Genomic DNA, 17,046 nt, shown 5'->3' on the forward strand with positions numbered 1-17,046 from the left:
TGAAAATTTTATTTATGAATTTTTATTAAAAATTCATTTATGTTATTTTGAGCACCTGTATACTAAAATAATATGATAACTCAGCAGGAAAATTTTACCTTAATGATTATGGTCACAGAAAACAAAAACAATTAAAAAATCAATTTCGGCCGGGCGCGGTGGCTCACGCCTGTAATCCCAGCACTTTGGGAGGCCGAGGCGGGTGGATCACGAGGTCAAGAGATCGAGACCATCCTGGTCAACATGGTGAAACCCCGTCTCTACTAAAAATACAAAAAATTAGCTGGGCATGGTGGTGCGTGCCTGTAATCCCAGCTACTCAGGAGGCTGAGGCAGGAGAATTGCCTGAGCCCAGGAGGTGGAGATTGAGGTGAGCCGAGATCGCGCCATTGCACTCTAGCCTGAGTAACAAGAGCAAAACTCCGTCTCAAAAAAAAAAAAAAAATCAATTTCGATACATATCTTAGTTATAATGTAGGATAGAGTACTCAAAGATTGCCAAGCATAAAATATTGATTATTAGCATAATATACAAGAGAAATAGCTTGGAAATACAGTTCAAAAAAATGAAATAATGTAAAATTCTCTATTATCAACAACATTTTTATGTCATTTTTAAACGGATGATGGCAAATATCTAAACACTGTGGTCTGCTGTCATAAGATACACTCAAAGTTTATATAAAAGTATCATTTTGAAATGTAAGTATGTAAAATGTACCATAAAATCACATCTTTTGGAACTATTTAAATTTTCAAAGAAAAATATCAGAACCTAAAAATGTGCAAAGTACCAATGCAGGTCTTGTAAACTCATTTATGGAGCACCTGAGAAAAATGTTCACAGACTGTTGGACTAGAAGACTTGCTTAAATCTTCATTTGCACAGCAAAAATACAATCTCTACTTGGATTTTATGTTTTTCTGGGGCAACATGAGGCCTGGGGTGACTGAAGGAGATGATGGGGCTGCTACTTTGATTATATCTCGATGCTATTATTTAATACATTTACAGGTCTGCTATTGACAAGTCTTGTGCTTCAGAAAAGTAGCTTGAATACTTAAGTTTAAATAAATAAGAAAGTAATATAAAACAGCTACCATTTAAGTAAGTATTATTAATGCCCATTGGCAGATGAGAAAGGTGAGGTCTTTTTTTTTTTTTGAGACGGAGTTTCGCTCTTGTTACCCAGGCTGGAGTACAATGGCGCGATCTCGGCTCACCGCAACCTCCCCCTCCTGGGTTCAGGCAATTCTCCTGCCTCAGCCTCCTGAGTAGCTAGGATTACAGGCAGGCGCCACCGTGCCCAGCTAATTTTTTTTTCTGTATTTTTAGTAGAGACGGGGTTTTACCATGTTGACCAGGATGGTCTCGATCTCTTGACCTCGTGATCCACCCGCCTCGGCCTCCCAAAGTGCTGGGATTACAGGCGTGAGCCACCGCGCCCGGCCCAGGTGAGGTCTTAAGTTAAACAGGATCATAGACATAGGTCATAGAAGAGCAGGCCAAACCAGTTCCACAATATGTATCTACCTCAATTTTCTCATCTTAAAATGTGGAGGATAATACTGACTTCATAATTATTCCTCAAATATATTTTCATTGTAAAAGTAAATACGATTATAAAGATTTTTGGGCAGAAAGTAGAAAGCTATATGTAATCATTCAGAAATATAGATATCTCTGTTCACATACAAACATACTGGGAAAATAACACAATTTTTATAATCAACTCCCAAATATATTCTGAGCTTTGTTTCATCACTCAGCAACGTGATAGAAACTACTGTCTCACCAGATACTTAATGTAACCCCTAGGGCAATTCGGCTAGTTTAAATTTCTGAATCAGATTTTGTTTTTGGTTTTTTGAGATGGAGTCTTACTCTGTTGCCCAGGCTGGAGTGCAGTGGCATGATCTCAACTCACTGCAGCCTCTGCCTCCCAAGTCCAATAAATTCTTCTGCCTCAGCCTCCTGAGTAGCTGGGACTACAGGCATGTGCCACCACGCCCAGCTAATTTTTGTATTTTTAATGGAGATGGGGTTTCACCATGTTGGCCAGGCTGGTCTCAAAGTCCTGACCTCAGGTGATCAGCCCACCTCCACCTCCCAAAGTTCTGGGATTATGAGCATAATCCACCACGCCCAGCCCTGAATCTGAATTTTAAAGCTTCAGTATAAGCAAGGCATCTGTGTGCCCAGCAAGAGTTATTTGATTGCACTAAACTCTGCATTTAATGTTGCCTAGTCATTCAACTTACTTCTTGGGTAGCTTCATTTTCTTCACCTTTTCCTCAGCATGTTCGTCTGATATACCCACGTGACATCCTAATGCCAACAAAGTCCTGGAAAACAAAACCAGAGATAAGTGTGGCCGTTCCCTCTCTGTCTACAGCAACCCAACACGACAGCAGTGGCAATGAGGTATGACCTTGAGAGCACGGCAGAAGCTGTGTTTTAAAAGCAAAAAAAATATTTATTGATTTGATAATTTTTACTTCTGACTAAGGGATAAGACACTGCAAACTGAAATGACACAAAAAGAAATACACTGAAAAGTAAGTCCCTCCAACCTCTCCTTGTAGTTCTGTTTCCTTCTCCTAAAGGCATCGATTGTTACCAATTCTTCAATATCTTACTGGAGAGTCTATGCACATACTAAAGTGTGTGTGTGTGTGTGTGTGTGTGTGGTGTGTTTGATATTGTTTTACCTTTTATACAAATGGGTATACACAAGAGACATTTTGAGAGAATTTATCTTTAGTACCCATGGCACTGAGTGGTTTCTCCTGCCTTGACAGAGTAAGAAATAATGGCATAATATTTTGGGATAACAGAATGTCTAAAGTCTGGTCAGTTCCAGTAAGAATGTAGGAATTATCTAAAACCCATAATACTTATCCCTATAATATTTTAATCATGTATGGATAGATAGGTTGATAGTATATATATGTATGTATTTCCATATGGACAGGTATCTATATGTATAAGCTTAACCATATAGACAGACATATATAAGCTTATACATATGGATATCTACCTATCCATCTATACACACACAATTATCAATTAAATTTAGTAATACATGAAAAATTAAAATAACTCCATGAAATTATCTTTCTAGTGTTAAATTGCAAAACTGTGGATAGACCAAGAGTTCATTGAAGGTATAAAACAAGCTAAATAAAGAATGTGCACGTTGAAATAGGATTGGTCAGAAAGAGAACAGAAAACAGACTCACAGGAACAAATATGGATTATACTTATTCAAACTCTATCCAGAGAACAGGAAGATTCTACCAGCATCCTCCAATCCTTTATTTGGTCATTCAATAAATACCTATTGAATGGTATCAAGTGGCAGGCCCTGTGCTACAGACAATAGGCAATTATGACAGTAACTTAAGTGCAATGAGATAATCATAAGGCTAGGAAAGTATCAAAGAGGGATGTCCAATCCAGCTCAGAGGGAACTGGGGGTGGATCACGAGGTCAAGAGATCTAGACCATTATGGTCAACATGGTGAAAACCCGTCTCTACTAAAAATAAAAAAAATTAGCTGGGCACGGTGGCACGTGCCTGTAATCCCAGCTACTCTGGATGCTGAGGCAGGAGAATTGCCTGAACCCAGGAGGTGGAGGTTGCGGTGAGCCGAGATCGAGGCATTGCACTCCAGCCTGGGTGAAAAGAGTGAAACTTCGTCTCAAAAAAAAAAAAAAAAAGAACTCAAGATTAATCATAATATTAGGATTTATCACAAACTCAGGCAATTAAACTTTGAGCACATGTCCACCAAGTAATCTTCTGATTATAATGTGTCTTCCCAAGCTGATCTGTAAAAATGAATATTTTGGGTTATAAGGCAGTTGTTATCACCTCAGTATTACATGCCATGAATGTAGTTAATGTGAGTCCGGACTGAGAGACAAAGTCACATGGTGTGCTGACATCAAAAGCAGGCCTGAACCATAGAAAATTTCAGTAGTTAATGTCATCCTTAAGGGTTTTTGAGAGAGCCACTGTTTTATGCCAACAGTTATAATCTTCTCATAACTTATTCAGCCTCATAATCTTCTTCCCAGTGCAAACTACCTAGAAAAGTATGACTTCAACTCACATGGACAGTGAACAGAATAGACCACATGTGCATAAAGATGTAAGCCCATAAATATTTAGAGTTACCACCATGTCTAATGTATTCTGTAGTATATTAGTCCCCCCTTATCCATGGCTGATATGTTCCAGGACCCCCAGTAGATGCCTGAAACCACAGATAGTACCAAACCCTATACTTTTCCCTATCCATCATACTATGATACAAACTAAAATTTTACATGTAAATTAGACATCGTAAAAAAAAGTAGCTAATTGAAAACAGAATGATCATAACAGTATATTTCACATAATTTCACAGACAGAATTATTGCTTTCGTAGATCTTAGCAACTTCACTATACAGTATTTTTTTTTTTTGAGATGGAGTTTTGCTATTGTTGCCCAGGCTGGAGTGCAATGGCATGATCTCAGCTCACTGCAACCTCTGCCTCCCAAGTCAAAGCTATTCTCCTGCCTCAGCCTCCCAGGTAGCTGGGATTATAGACATGCTCCACCACACCCGGCTAATTTTATATTTTTTGTAGAGACGGGGTTTCTCCAAGTTGGTCAAGCTCGTCTCAAACTCCCAACCTTGGGTGATCCACACACCTCGACCTCCCAAAGTGTGCGGATTATAGGCATGAGCCACTGCGCCCAGTAGTATACAGTATTTTTCTTCCCTTATTGAGGATATTCACCTTTTCACTTAAAAGAAGCGCTTTATGGCTTCTCTTTGACATATTCAAATTGCCAGCATCATTAATTTTGTGCTTTGGGGCCAGAAGGGTTATTTGAATGAAAGCACTACAATGCCATGACAGTCAGTCTAATAACCAAGATGGTAACTAAGTGAGTAACAGGAGGGTAGCCTATCCAGTATGCACCAGAGAGACAACGAGGTGATTCACAGCCTGGGGAGGAAAAAGTAGCAGGGTGTGAGATTTCATCACACTGCTCAGAATGGCAGGCAATCTAAAACTTAAGCGTTATTTCCAAAATTTCCCATTGGATATTTTCAGGAGGACTACTGCACATGTTTCTGTTGACAGTATTTACAGTCTGATAGGAGAAAAGACGATGAGTGAAGAATTATAATAAAACCAAGCAGGGTTCCAAATTTTAAAATGTTACATGTTTTAAAAGTATCTTTAGGATATTCCAAGAAGGATCATTAAAAATTTCAAACAACAAATGCACAGCTAACATCATGCTGAATGGAGAGAGTCGAAAGCACTCCCTCTAAGAACTGGAACAAAACAAGGAGGTTTACTTTCACCAATCCTATCATTACAGTACTGGAAGACTAGCCAAAGCATTTAGGCAGTGGAAAGAAATAAATGGCATCTAAACTGGAAAAGATTAAGTTTAATTATCCTTATTTGCTGATGATTTGATCTTAATGTCAAACAAAACCTAAAGATGCCACAAAAGACTCTTATTTGATAAATGAATTCAGTAAAGTTGTATACAAAATAAATGTACAAAACTTGGTAGCATACCTATAGACCAATAACAATCTAGCTAAGAAATTGAGAAGGCAATCCTACTTACAATATCCACATAAAAATTAAAATATATTTAACTCAGGAGATAAAAGATCTCTACAAGGGAAACTACAAAACACTGATGAAAGAAATTATAGATGACGCAAACGAACAGAAAACCATCCCATGATCATGAATCTGAAGAATATTGTTAAAATGATCATACTGCCCAAAGCAATCCACAAATTCAATTCAACGCCTATCAAAATACCAGTAATTTTGATTGGTTGAAAAACACTGTAAGCCGGGTACAGTGGCTCACACCTGTAATCTCCACGTCTACTCAAAAATACACAACATTAGCCAAGGTTCGTGGTGGGTGCCTGTAATCCCAGCTGCTTGGGAGGCTGAGGCAGGAGAATTGCTTGAACCCACCAGGCAGATGTTGCAGTGAGCCAAGATGGCACCACTGTACTCCAGCCCAGGGAACAGTGTGAGACTCTGTTTCAAAAAGAAAAAAAAAGAAAACAACCAATGTCATTTTTATCATTTTTCACAGAATTAGGGGAAAACAATCCTAAAATCCTGAGGGGGGAAAAAAGAAGGCATCATATTACCTGACTTCAAATTCTATTATAAGGTTATAGTAACCAACACAGCGTGGTACTGGTATAAAAACAAATAGATCAATGGAAGGGGATAGAGAACCTGGAAATAAAGCTACATATTTACAGCCATATTTGTTGGCTTTCACAAAGCCAACAAGAACATACATTTGAGAAAGAATACACTCTTTAATAAACGTTGCTGGGAAAACCGGATGACTACATGCACAAGAGTAAAACTGGACCCCTATCTCTCACCACATACAAAAATCAACTCAAGAATGGTTAAGACTTAAACAAAGACCAAAAATTATAAAACATACTAGAAGAAAACCTGGAGAACACTCTTCTGAACATTGGTCTAGGCAAAGAATTTATGATTAAGGTCTCAAAAACTCAGGCAACTAAAAGAGAAATAGACAAACAAGACCTGTTAAAACTAATCAGCTTCTGCACAGTGAAAGAATCAACAGAGTGAAGAGATTACCTGCAGAATGCAAGAAAATATTTGCAAACACTTCATCTGACATCAAATTACTCATTAACCCAGAAGATGCAAGAAACAAACAATTCAACAACAAGAAAAACATCAAATAGTCTCACTAAAAAGTGAGCAAGACATGAATAGACATTTTTCAAAAGAAGACATACAAATGGCTAACAGATACACGAGAAAATGGTGAACATCACTAACATCAGAGAAACGCAAACTAAAACCACAATGAGATATCATCTACACCAGCCAGAATGGCTATCATTAAAAACAAAACAAAACAAAAAAACAGATGTTATCGAGGATGCGGAGAAAAGGGAGCTCTTATGCACTATTGGTGGGAATGTAGATTAGTGTAGTCTCTATAAAAAAAAAAAGAGTATAGAAATTTATCAAGGAACTAAAAATAAGGCTACCATTCAATCCAGCAATCCTACTATTAGATATCTACCCAAAGGAAAATAAATTGATACATCAAAAAGACATCTGCACTTGTATGTTTATTGTGGTACTATTCACATCAGCAAAGATACAGAAGAACCTAAGTGTCCATCAATAGATGAATGGATAAAGAAAATGTGGTATTTATACATAATGGAATATTATTCAGCTGTAAAGAAAAATGAAATCATGTCTTTTGTAACAACCTGATTAGAACTGGGGATCATTATCTTAACTGAAATAAGCTAGACCCAGAAAGGCAAATACCTGTGTTCTCACTCATAAGTGGGTGTTAAAAAATGTGTACACAGGGACAGAGAGTAGAATTATAGATAATGGAGACCTGGAAGAGTGAGGGGATTGGAAGGGAGTAGACGATGAGAAATTACTTAATGGGTACGATATACATTAACTGAGTGTTGGAGAAGCAGAGGAACAAGGAGAGGGAGAGGGAAATTAGGGAGGAGGAGGAGGAGAGGGAGAAGGAGAAGGAGAGGGAGAGGGAGAGGGAGATTAGGGAAGAGAAGGAGGAGAGGGAGAAGGAGAGGGAGAGGGAGAGGGAGATTAGGGAAGAGAAGGAGGAGAGGGAGAAGGAGGAGGAGGAGAGGGAGAAGGAGAGGGAGAGGGAGATTAGGAATAGGAGGGAGAAGGAGGAGGAGAAGGGAAAGTAAGAGAAGGGGAGGGGAGGGGGAGGGGGTTGGGGGAGAAGAGGAGGAGGAATAGAGGTATGAGAAACCAACCTGCTCCCTTGCTCCACCTCTCCCCTTATCTGTTATTTGTCTCCTTCCATATTGCTTTCTTCTCCATTCCTATGTCCTGGGTCCCTACTGTTCCTCCCACCCTTTGCTGCATACATGTACAAGCATACTACATCACCTAAAAATAATTTTTAGGAAAAATACTTTGCTAGGAGAAAAACATCATATCATTGTAGTGTCACTCTATTTTTGTTAACTTCCAAAGAAATAAATTCCATGAAAGTGTATTATATGTTGATTAAAAATCCTTATATCAATTATTTCTAAAATGTGAGCTGTTTATTTTGAAATCAAGATCTGGAATTTGGAAAATAATGAAAACTGAACCAGAAACTGAGCCTTTGGTAACACTGATCACATTAAGGGCGTCTGGCAGGCATACTCTGCCAAGCTGTGCTGTTCTGAGAGTGTCACAATTTTAGGATACCCAGATGATAATGCAAGTTTAAAGTAAGTTGTCATTGTCAACAATTTACATAAGAAAACAAATCACAGACACAGCATCCAAAATTTACATTTGATTAAATCACTCCTCAACCCAAAATAAGAGATATTCTGGAGTACTTTCTTGCTTATTTGTTATTTAGAACTTCTAAAGATTTAAACAAATGAAGCTGTTCATCCTTCCCATGATATATTTATTAAACAAACAAACAAAAAACCTAGACTGTGCTTCCTCTGTCAGAAACACGGTGTTAAAGGCTTTATCAATATCCTATCAGATAGTCCCTATAAAAATTCCATGAAGCAAATGCATTATAATCCTCATTTTACTAAGGAGAAGAAAACCTATGGTTCAGAGAAGCTGAGTGACTCCAGCCACATTCCCTTGGTGGAACAAGCCCTTAAGCCCAGACGACGCAATTCCAGAGTCTGCGTTCTTACCTACACTGCTCTGGGGCCTGCCAACTAAATAAGTGACTAAAGGAAATATAGAAAGAAAGTACTGTACCTTCTCTAAACCACTGGAATTGGGGATGGCATAAATCTTAGAGAAGTATGGGTGTTTTCCCCTAATTTGATGTATAAATCAATCAATCAATCAATCAATAAAAATCAGTCCATCATATAAACTGGCTATAAGAAAATCAACACTTTGGGAGGCCAAGGTGGGCAGATCATGAGATAAGGAGTTCAAGATAAGGCTGCCAACATGGTGAAACCCCGTCTCTACTAAAAATACAAAAATTAGCCAGGTGAGGTGGCACACACCTGTAATCCCAGCTACTCAGGAGGCTGAAGCAGGAGAATCACTTGAACCCAGGAGGCAGAGGTTGCAGTGAGCCAAGGTTGCACCACTGCACTCTAGCCTAGGCAACAGAACAAGACTCCATCTCAGAAAAAACAAAAAACAAAAAAGAAAATCCACAAAGAAGTGTTAAGAATTTGCTTATGAAGAGGGTGATTTACATTCGCCAGAGAGAATAAAACCACAGTACGTGCCGTCTGAAGATTAACCAAACCAGCCACCAGCAGCTGGTAAGAATGACATTGGATTACATGTAACAGTCAAAGGCACAGCATGCCGAATGCAAATACAGAGATTTCTTTTTTTTTTTTTTGAGACAGAGTTTCGCTCTTGTTACCCAGGCTGGAGTGCAATGGCGCGATCTCGGCTCATCGCAACCTCCACCTCCTGGGTTCAGGAAATTCTCCTGCCTCAGCCTCCTGAGTAGCTGGGATTACAGGCACGCGCCACCGTGCCCAGCTAATTTTTTGTATTTTAGGTAGAGACAGGGTTTCACCATGTTGAGCAGGATGGTCTCGATCTCTTGACCTCATGATCCACCCGCCTCAGCCTCCCAAAATGCTGGGATTACAGGCGTGAGCCCCCGCGCCCGGCCCAAATACAGAGATTTCTACACTCCAGAATTTACTCTCTGCAATAGCTGGCTTAGCTGTCAATTGCTAACATGGTAGGGAATGCAATGCAAGTTTAAATTATGTTAGACCATGACCTTTCAATAAAACATTTTGTTGTAAAAGATGAAGAAGTAATGAGCTGCCATGAATTACTACGCTAAATAGGCAAACCTCATGTCAAGGGCACAAAGGAAGATCAGAGATGCTGAATCCAAGTACTCAGGACTCCTGAGTAGCTGGGATTACAGGCACATTATGCATTCCTTACTACAAGCAAACCTTCTCATTTTTCAACTTTAGGTTCTCAGTTTACTTGATGTGTATATATTGCTGTTCCTTTTAAGTTCCTAGTAGACCCTAAACTCACTCTATGCCTAATGTGTGTATTTCCATGATAATCTGCGTCCTTGAGGATACAGAGTTGGGCATTACTTAACAATGGGGACATACTCTGAGAAATGGGTCCTTCAGCAATTTCACCATTTTGTGAACATCACACAGTATACCTGTCCAAACCTAGATCCTAGAGCCTACTACACACCTAGGCTATACAATATAGCCTATTGCTGCTAGGCTACAAACTTGTATACGTTACTTCACCAATATTGAAGACAACTGTAATACAATGGTAAGTATTTGGGTGTCTAAATAAAGAAAAGATAATGCATTGCACTAGGAAGTATGACAGCTATGCTGTCATAAGCGATAGGAATTTTTCAGCTCTGTTATCATCTCATGGCCACCGTCATATATACAGTCCATCATTGAGTCAAATGCTGTTATGCAGCTCATGACTCTATATCCGAGCCCAAATTCTAGAATTTGAAATGAGGTTGAAATTTTACGTTCCAGGTCCCTGGTAAAATAATTTCAGTGGAAATAACTTTTCACTACTCTTAACAAAAATCACTTCATAGCTGAATTAACATATAACATCAATAGGTGGTTTTCTGTTTGTTTGTTTGTTTCCAGGTAAGGCAGATAGGAAAATAGAAAAAGTTGAGAAACTCACTTCAGGGTCTCCAGTGACATCTGTAGGTTGTAATTGCGCTCCTGCTCAGGCAGCTTGGAGAACTCCACCAGGCATGGGTGTTGTCTCTTGTTGTCATCTCTAACCTGAAACAGGACAGGAAATTGACACAGAATCGTCTCCAATGCCAGGCACTAGCAATGGAATTCGTGTGGTGGAAAGTAGAGGCGGAAGGCAAGGAGCAACACCCAGATCACCAGCCCCGCAAACCTGCCTCCACAACCTCGCAGGTGCAGTGAGTGTCTGAGGTCATTGGTGAAAGCTGGCATTATCCGTGCTCCTTCCCTTCTGTTTGGCAGAGCTTCCATGAGCCCCCGCCATGCGCGCGCATACCCCAGATTCCCACAGGCTTGCTCACTCAGCTCCTTGCAGCATCTGTTTATATATTACTTTCTTGGTGAGGTTTACCCTGCCCACTTGCCTAATTAGGACAGTCTGCCTGCCCACCCTACTCTTTTTTTTTTTTTTTTTTTTTTGTCCACACGCCTTCTAACAGATTGGATTTATTGAGTTACTGTGCTATTGTCTGTCTCCCTGAATTAGAAGATCAAAAATGCACACATTTTGGTCTCTTTTGTTCTTTGATGTGTTCCAAACACCTAACAGATGCCTGGTATGAGTAGGCACTTGACACATGTTTTATAAATTGAAATAAATTCTGTATAAGAAGGCTGTGGTAATGACTTCGTTTTAATTCGTAGTAAATTTCCTGTGTAGAACCAAACTGATGGCAGACATCAGTTAATGACAGGACTCACTGACATACACACTTTGAGGTGGTTCTGGCTGTTCATTTTACCCCTGCAAGTTACCTCCTGATCTCACAAATCACCCTATTACCTTCACAAAATCCATTAGCATCCTATGCAGGCGGTTTTTATATTAATCCTTGAAACTGCTATTAGCAGTCACATTAAACTACATGCAAGGTTTTAGGAATGAATTAATGAGAAAGATGTTCCCTCTCCTTGCATTCGTAATTAGGTTTGTTATCTTCTCAGAGACCTAAATTGCATCGGCATTAATGCCGTGGCGGCGCCCAGATAGCAGCCGTATGCTGTCAGGGAACAAATTACCTCATGAGCATCATTACCTGGTCCTATAAATGCCACATATCAAGTACGTAAATACGAGTGAGCTTTTTTGTTTTAAGTCTGCTGCGGTCACCAAGTTAGAAATGATGTATTTATTCCTTTCTTTCTGGCCATTATTACAAATGAACAAGACTTGTATAAAAGCATATATTAGGTATACTTATTTAACTGCATAACTCTGAAGATGAAATTGAGTTATGTAATTTAACTCTAAAGTCTCAGTCTCTAACCCTACAAATGAAACACCAAATGAACATTTAGAAAATGAATGTGTCTGAAACCGGAGATAATCTCGCCATTTAGGTCATCCCTACTTTACCACTACTCTATAGCAGAGAATAACCAACACCACTATCTTCTCAAGGGTCTAAGCCAAACCAGCTATCTGCCCAGATTCCCTTCCTTCTCCTACTACATCCCACACGTGAACACTGAAACATCTCCTGAAATCACGTCTCTCCATCCCTGCTGCGGGGTTCTGAGTCGCCTCTCACCTGGGGTCCCTATGCCCTCTCCCTGTCCCTCTTCCTGACTCTAGGTTCTCTCCTCTTCCACATTCACAGCAGAGCTTCGTTTGAAAGCAGACATAAGTCTGCCACCTCCCAGCTAAGCATATTTCAATGCTCTTTAGTCCCCTGCAGAATGAAGTCACATTCTTCCCAAAGCCTTTTGTGACACACTTCCTTCCTAAATGAGCTGGCTTCCCACCTCTTCTAGTCTGCACCACAGAAGAGGAGTCCCCTTGCAACACGGTGCTACTGAAAGGTCATGCAGACGTCCTGTCTCTTCTGCCTCTCACTTTTACACATGCTCTCTGACTGCCAGCCATCTTGTACCCACCCCTCAGCCTTGGGTCAAATATTTACTTTCTCCTGGAAGCCTTACCTGATTTCCCAGGAAAGAGCTAAACATTTCTTCTTTACTCTGTAATTGTTTGCCTAGCTATCATTCAACCAAACAGGAAAAGCCAAGAAGGCAAACACAACACCTTAAGAGTCAAGGTCTTTTCAAAATTGGGCCCCCAGTATATTACACACCCCAGACATACAATCAATGTGAAAGGGGCAAATAAATGACAGATGGATCTGCCTCGTTATTCTGTAAAATAGCGCCCTTGCACCATGCTCCTGGGAAACAGATCCCAAAGAAACTATAACTTCTTCAAAACAACAAAAAAATCCAGCATGCTGGGCATATAAATTACTCCACCCAAAAAATACTTCAAAACATCACTTAAAATGTTAAAGGATTTATGAAATCAGCATAGAAATAGGCACCTATCTTAGTCTAGAATAAGAGCAATCACAGGTCAAGGATTATTGCTACTGCACACAAAGGTGTTTCAGGGAAGATCTTGGAAAAGAAGCAGGCTGCAAATCATACATGAGATGAGAGCAAGATGCAGGTACTAACGCAACAGCAGCAGACCAAGGGGTTGCTGTCTCCCCCAGAGGTACGTCAAGCCCAGTGTTGCCTCAACTGGCCTCAGGCCCAGCAAAGGATTAACTTGGGTCAATTGTGAGCTTCCTGGCTCTGCGGTAGGTACCGTATTATCTGTCAGTGTCTGAAAACTCGAAGAGTGTTTTGAACATGACAGGATGTATGGTATTAAACAGAACTAAATTTAACTGGAAGAATCAATGAGACCTTATATTTCAGTCAGTTCTTAAAGAAGAAACACACCTAAGCTTCCTAAGCTTTCACTGCAAAACAGAATCGTCTAGGGGAACTTACTGAGTTTGCAATAGAGATCGTCTTAGAAGCCCAGTAAAATATTTGCTATTACAATATGGGGTTCTGTTTTATATTTTGTTTGTTTTTTATGTTAACTTTTTTTTTAATCTTCTTGGCATCTAATTATCTTTTCCTATGTTTGAAAGTTGTGCAGAACATTGCCTGTAATTCCTCTGGCGATCCATTACTTACACGCTTGTACTATCTCTCCTCCAACTGACTAATAGACAGTTCCGTCTTTTATTTGGCATTTATACCTGTCCTTCAATTTTAAGAATTGATGAGGCCAGGCACACTTGTAATCCAGCCTGTAATCCCAGCAATTTGGGTGGCTGAGGCCGGGCGGATTACCTGAGGCCAGAAGTTCGAAACCCAACTTGGCCACGTGGTGAAACCCTGTCTCCACTAAAAATACAAAATTAGTTGGTGTAGGTGCCTGTAATCCCAGCTACTTGGGAGGCCGAGGCAGGAGAATCGCTTGAACCTGGGAGGTGGAGGTTGCAGCGAGCCAAGACGCACCACTGCACTCCAGCCTGGGCAACAAGAGCGAAACTCTGTTTTAATTAAAAAAAGAAAAGAAGAGAAAAAAGAACTTTTTTTTTTTTGAATGTAGCACAAAACTAGGTACCCAGGTGTTTGCTGGTGTAACAAATGTCTATCATTTAGCTCATAAAAGCATCCCATTTTCTGGTCATGCTGCAGGAAGCCTTATAGTGACCTGCAGTCACTTTCCAAACTCTGTCTTAGAAAACCTTGATTCCAGTCCTGGAGCTGCTACTCACTAGCTATGTGATGCTTGCCAAGGCATTTCACAACCGCAAGAACTATCTGCAAGGTCATCATAAGTACCACTGACTTAATAAAACAACCCAGTTCACTGTAATGACACTTAAACCTAATAATCTGTACGTGAGAATGCAAAACACTGAATAAATATATAAATGTTACTGAGTAGTGTGGAGTCTCACACGATACTACTGCTAACATTAATAGTAAATATTATTTCTTTAGAGCTCAATGCAATAAACTATGATGGGTCAGTACATTAATTTCTATATTCAGTCAGGTATAAGAAAGTGTCACAGCCTTTGGAACACTTCGTATAATATCATAAAAATGAAAGCATTACCATGGTTTTGATGAAAACAGGCATATGATATATGCTGAGATTACACAGGAAGTTGTTTTAAATCTGAATTTTATTAAGTTGTAAACTAAGATCTTCAGTAAAATATCATTTAGAAACGCATGCAATCATGATTTCCCAGTCTTCATTCTACCTGTGAAACCAACTAGTAACTACTGCCTGCAGATCTTCTGCTTCCACACAGAATTGGGATGAAAGAAAAGGAACCTCAGCAAGGGATGTTTCTTATAAGAAATGTTGCCTTATTTCTTTCCATTTTCAGTTTTCACTTTCAATTTCACCGAGTTTTTCTAAGTGACTTAAAAATCAATATCTATTATCTGTATATGTTAACTGCGATTTGAAAACAGAACGTTCAGCCTAAAGACTGGTAAGTTTCAATTGTCTGGGCAGCTAGACCGTCCTTCAGTGAACCTGACAATAACAGCTGTCAGCCCCATTTACTATAATAATGTGGTAAAGCAAAACTGCACAAAAACTAATGCGTAGGGGGAAAAAAATCCATCCAATTGACTGATGTCACCTCATGGCAGGAAAAGGGAGAAAAAGCTATGTTTTCAGAAAGATGTATTAACAGAATCCAAAAATAAATTTCAAAATTACGTACCGGACCATACTGCCAGCCAAGCTCAATTTTATTCATAACCCAGAGTTCATGGATATTCTCTGCCAGTTTTTCTCTTATTCTTTCTAGATGAGGAGGCAACACGATCTAAAATTTACGGAAAGAAAAAGAAAAGACACATCGGAGACAAATGCAGTAAGACGGTCTTCACTGCCAATGGACTTAAATGAAACTGCCTCATAAACCATTAAAACAATCATATAACAAAATTCTACACCATCTATTTCATGCCATTCTTTAAATAAATTTGCGGGCTTTTTTTTTGACAACTTAGGTTTCCAAATCAATTTATGAGCCACAAAAAAAATTGGAGTGATGGTGGGGACAACTGAAAGATGTTTAATGGACATGGAGCAACTACCAAAGAATGCATTATTTAAAATGAGAAACCACCCCAAAGCTCTTACACCTACCTGGCCAGCATTCATAAGCCAAGGTAAAGGCAACCCAGTGCCCACATTATAATCCATGGGATCTTTGAGCAGGTAAATGTCTTTTTTTTTGGGGGGGGGGAGGAAGGCAGGAAGGGAGGAAAGGAGGAAGGGACGGAGGGAGGGAGGGAGGGAGGGAGAGAAGGGAAGGAAGGAAATCAGGCAATGGGAGAGACATTGCCGACTGAGCAGGTAAATGTCTGACTGTAGTGATTGATGTCTTCCCCTACTCTGTTATTGTTAGTGGTTTCTAAATATAAGCCTTGCAGAAACAAGAAGAAACTTTACATGTCACCATTGAAAGGAAGAAATGTAATGTTCATAGAGAACATCGGGTAAGAGTGGGCAAATAACCCCAGTGCCCAATGACGAGGTGTCATTTCCACGAGAAGCAGGTGATGAGTATTTCCTTTCCCTGATGGAAGTTTTCTGCATCTCAGGTAATCCTTAAGGTCCTACCATGACATAATCTAGTTGTCCATTTCTATGGACCAATCTTTTTTCCTATAAACTTAGGTACCACTATACGTATCCTCCCACGTTTTAGCAGTGGGCAATGCAGACTGAATTTTGGCCATGAACAACATTGGCATGTTCATTTTAACATGATATACAAAGGGGGAACAAGAAATAGGATTCAAGGAACTAAGCAAGTGAAGCTTCTGAGGCATGGTAGTCATTCAGCTTCAGGCTTCAGAAACAATGTCTTTGCTCTTTAAAAACTAATAAACCACCTTTCAGTATCTAACCAACCTCACTGAAGCTACTTCGCCATCAACACAAATCAATATTTAATTCATTGCCAACCTCAGAACACCATTACATCTATAAAACAGAAAAAGGGGAACAACGGCTGACATTCGTTGGGTACCTATTTGCCAAGTAATATGGTGTCTATTAACTATGGCAAATGTATTGTCAGCATCCCAATAAACAAGGTGAGCAGCTCCCCCAAGGGAAGAGTAGGCACTTGATGCCAGGCATCTTGACTCTAGAGCTCCCGATATTAATCTATACGCAAGACAAAGTCAGTTAATATTTTCTACGTAATTGTATGGAAGAAGGAAATCATCAGTATCCTCATCTTTCTCTGTATTCTCCTTAGGTTCTCATAGGAGTGCAAACTGTTGTGAACTGTGCCTGTGAGGGATCTTGGTCGTGCACTCCTTTTGAGAATCTAGTGCCTGATGATCTGAGGTAGAACAGTTTCATCTCAAAACCATAACCACCTTCAACCCAGGCCCA

At 39.7% G+C, this 17,046-nt stretch overlaps 1 protein-coding gene across 23 annotated transcripts in view; it reads right to left on the reverse strand.

Moving 5' to 3' along the window:
* The window catches only part of RYR2 (ryanodine receptor 2), a 781,807-nt gene that overhangs the window by 311,030 nt on the left and 453,731 nt on the right, over positions 1-17,046 (reverse strand). For all 23 annotated transcript variants that reach the window (XM_035280524.3, XM_035280523.3, XM_054248004.2 and 20 more), the window contains 3 exons: positions 15,353-15,457; positions 10,753-10,856; positions 2,263-2,346 (listed from right to left, as the gene is read on the reverse strand). In XM_035280524.3, coding sequence (XP_035136415.2) covers positions 2,263-2,346; positions 10,753-10,856; positions 15,353-15,457 — 293 coding nt within the window. The remainder of the gene's footprint in view (positions 1-2,262; positions 2,347-10,752; positions 10,857-15,352; positions 15,458-17,046) is intronic.

The sequence above is a fragment of the Callithrix jacchus genome, chromosome 19 (assembly GCF_049354715.1).
Source record: "Callithrix jacchus isolate 240 chromosome 19, calJac240_pri, whole genome shotgun sequence".
Classification (NCBI taxonomy): domain Eukaryota; kingdom Metazoa; phylum Chordata; class Mammalia; order Primates; family Cebidae; genus Callithrix; species Callithrix jacchus.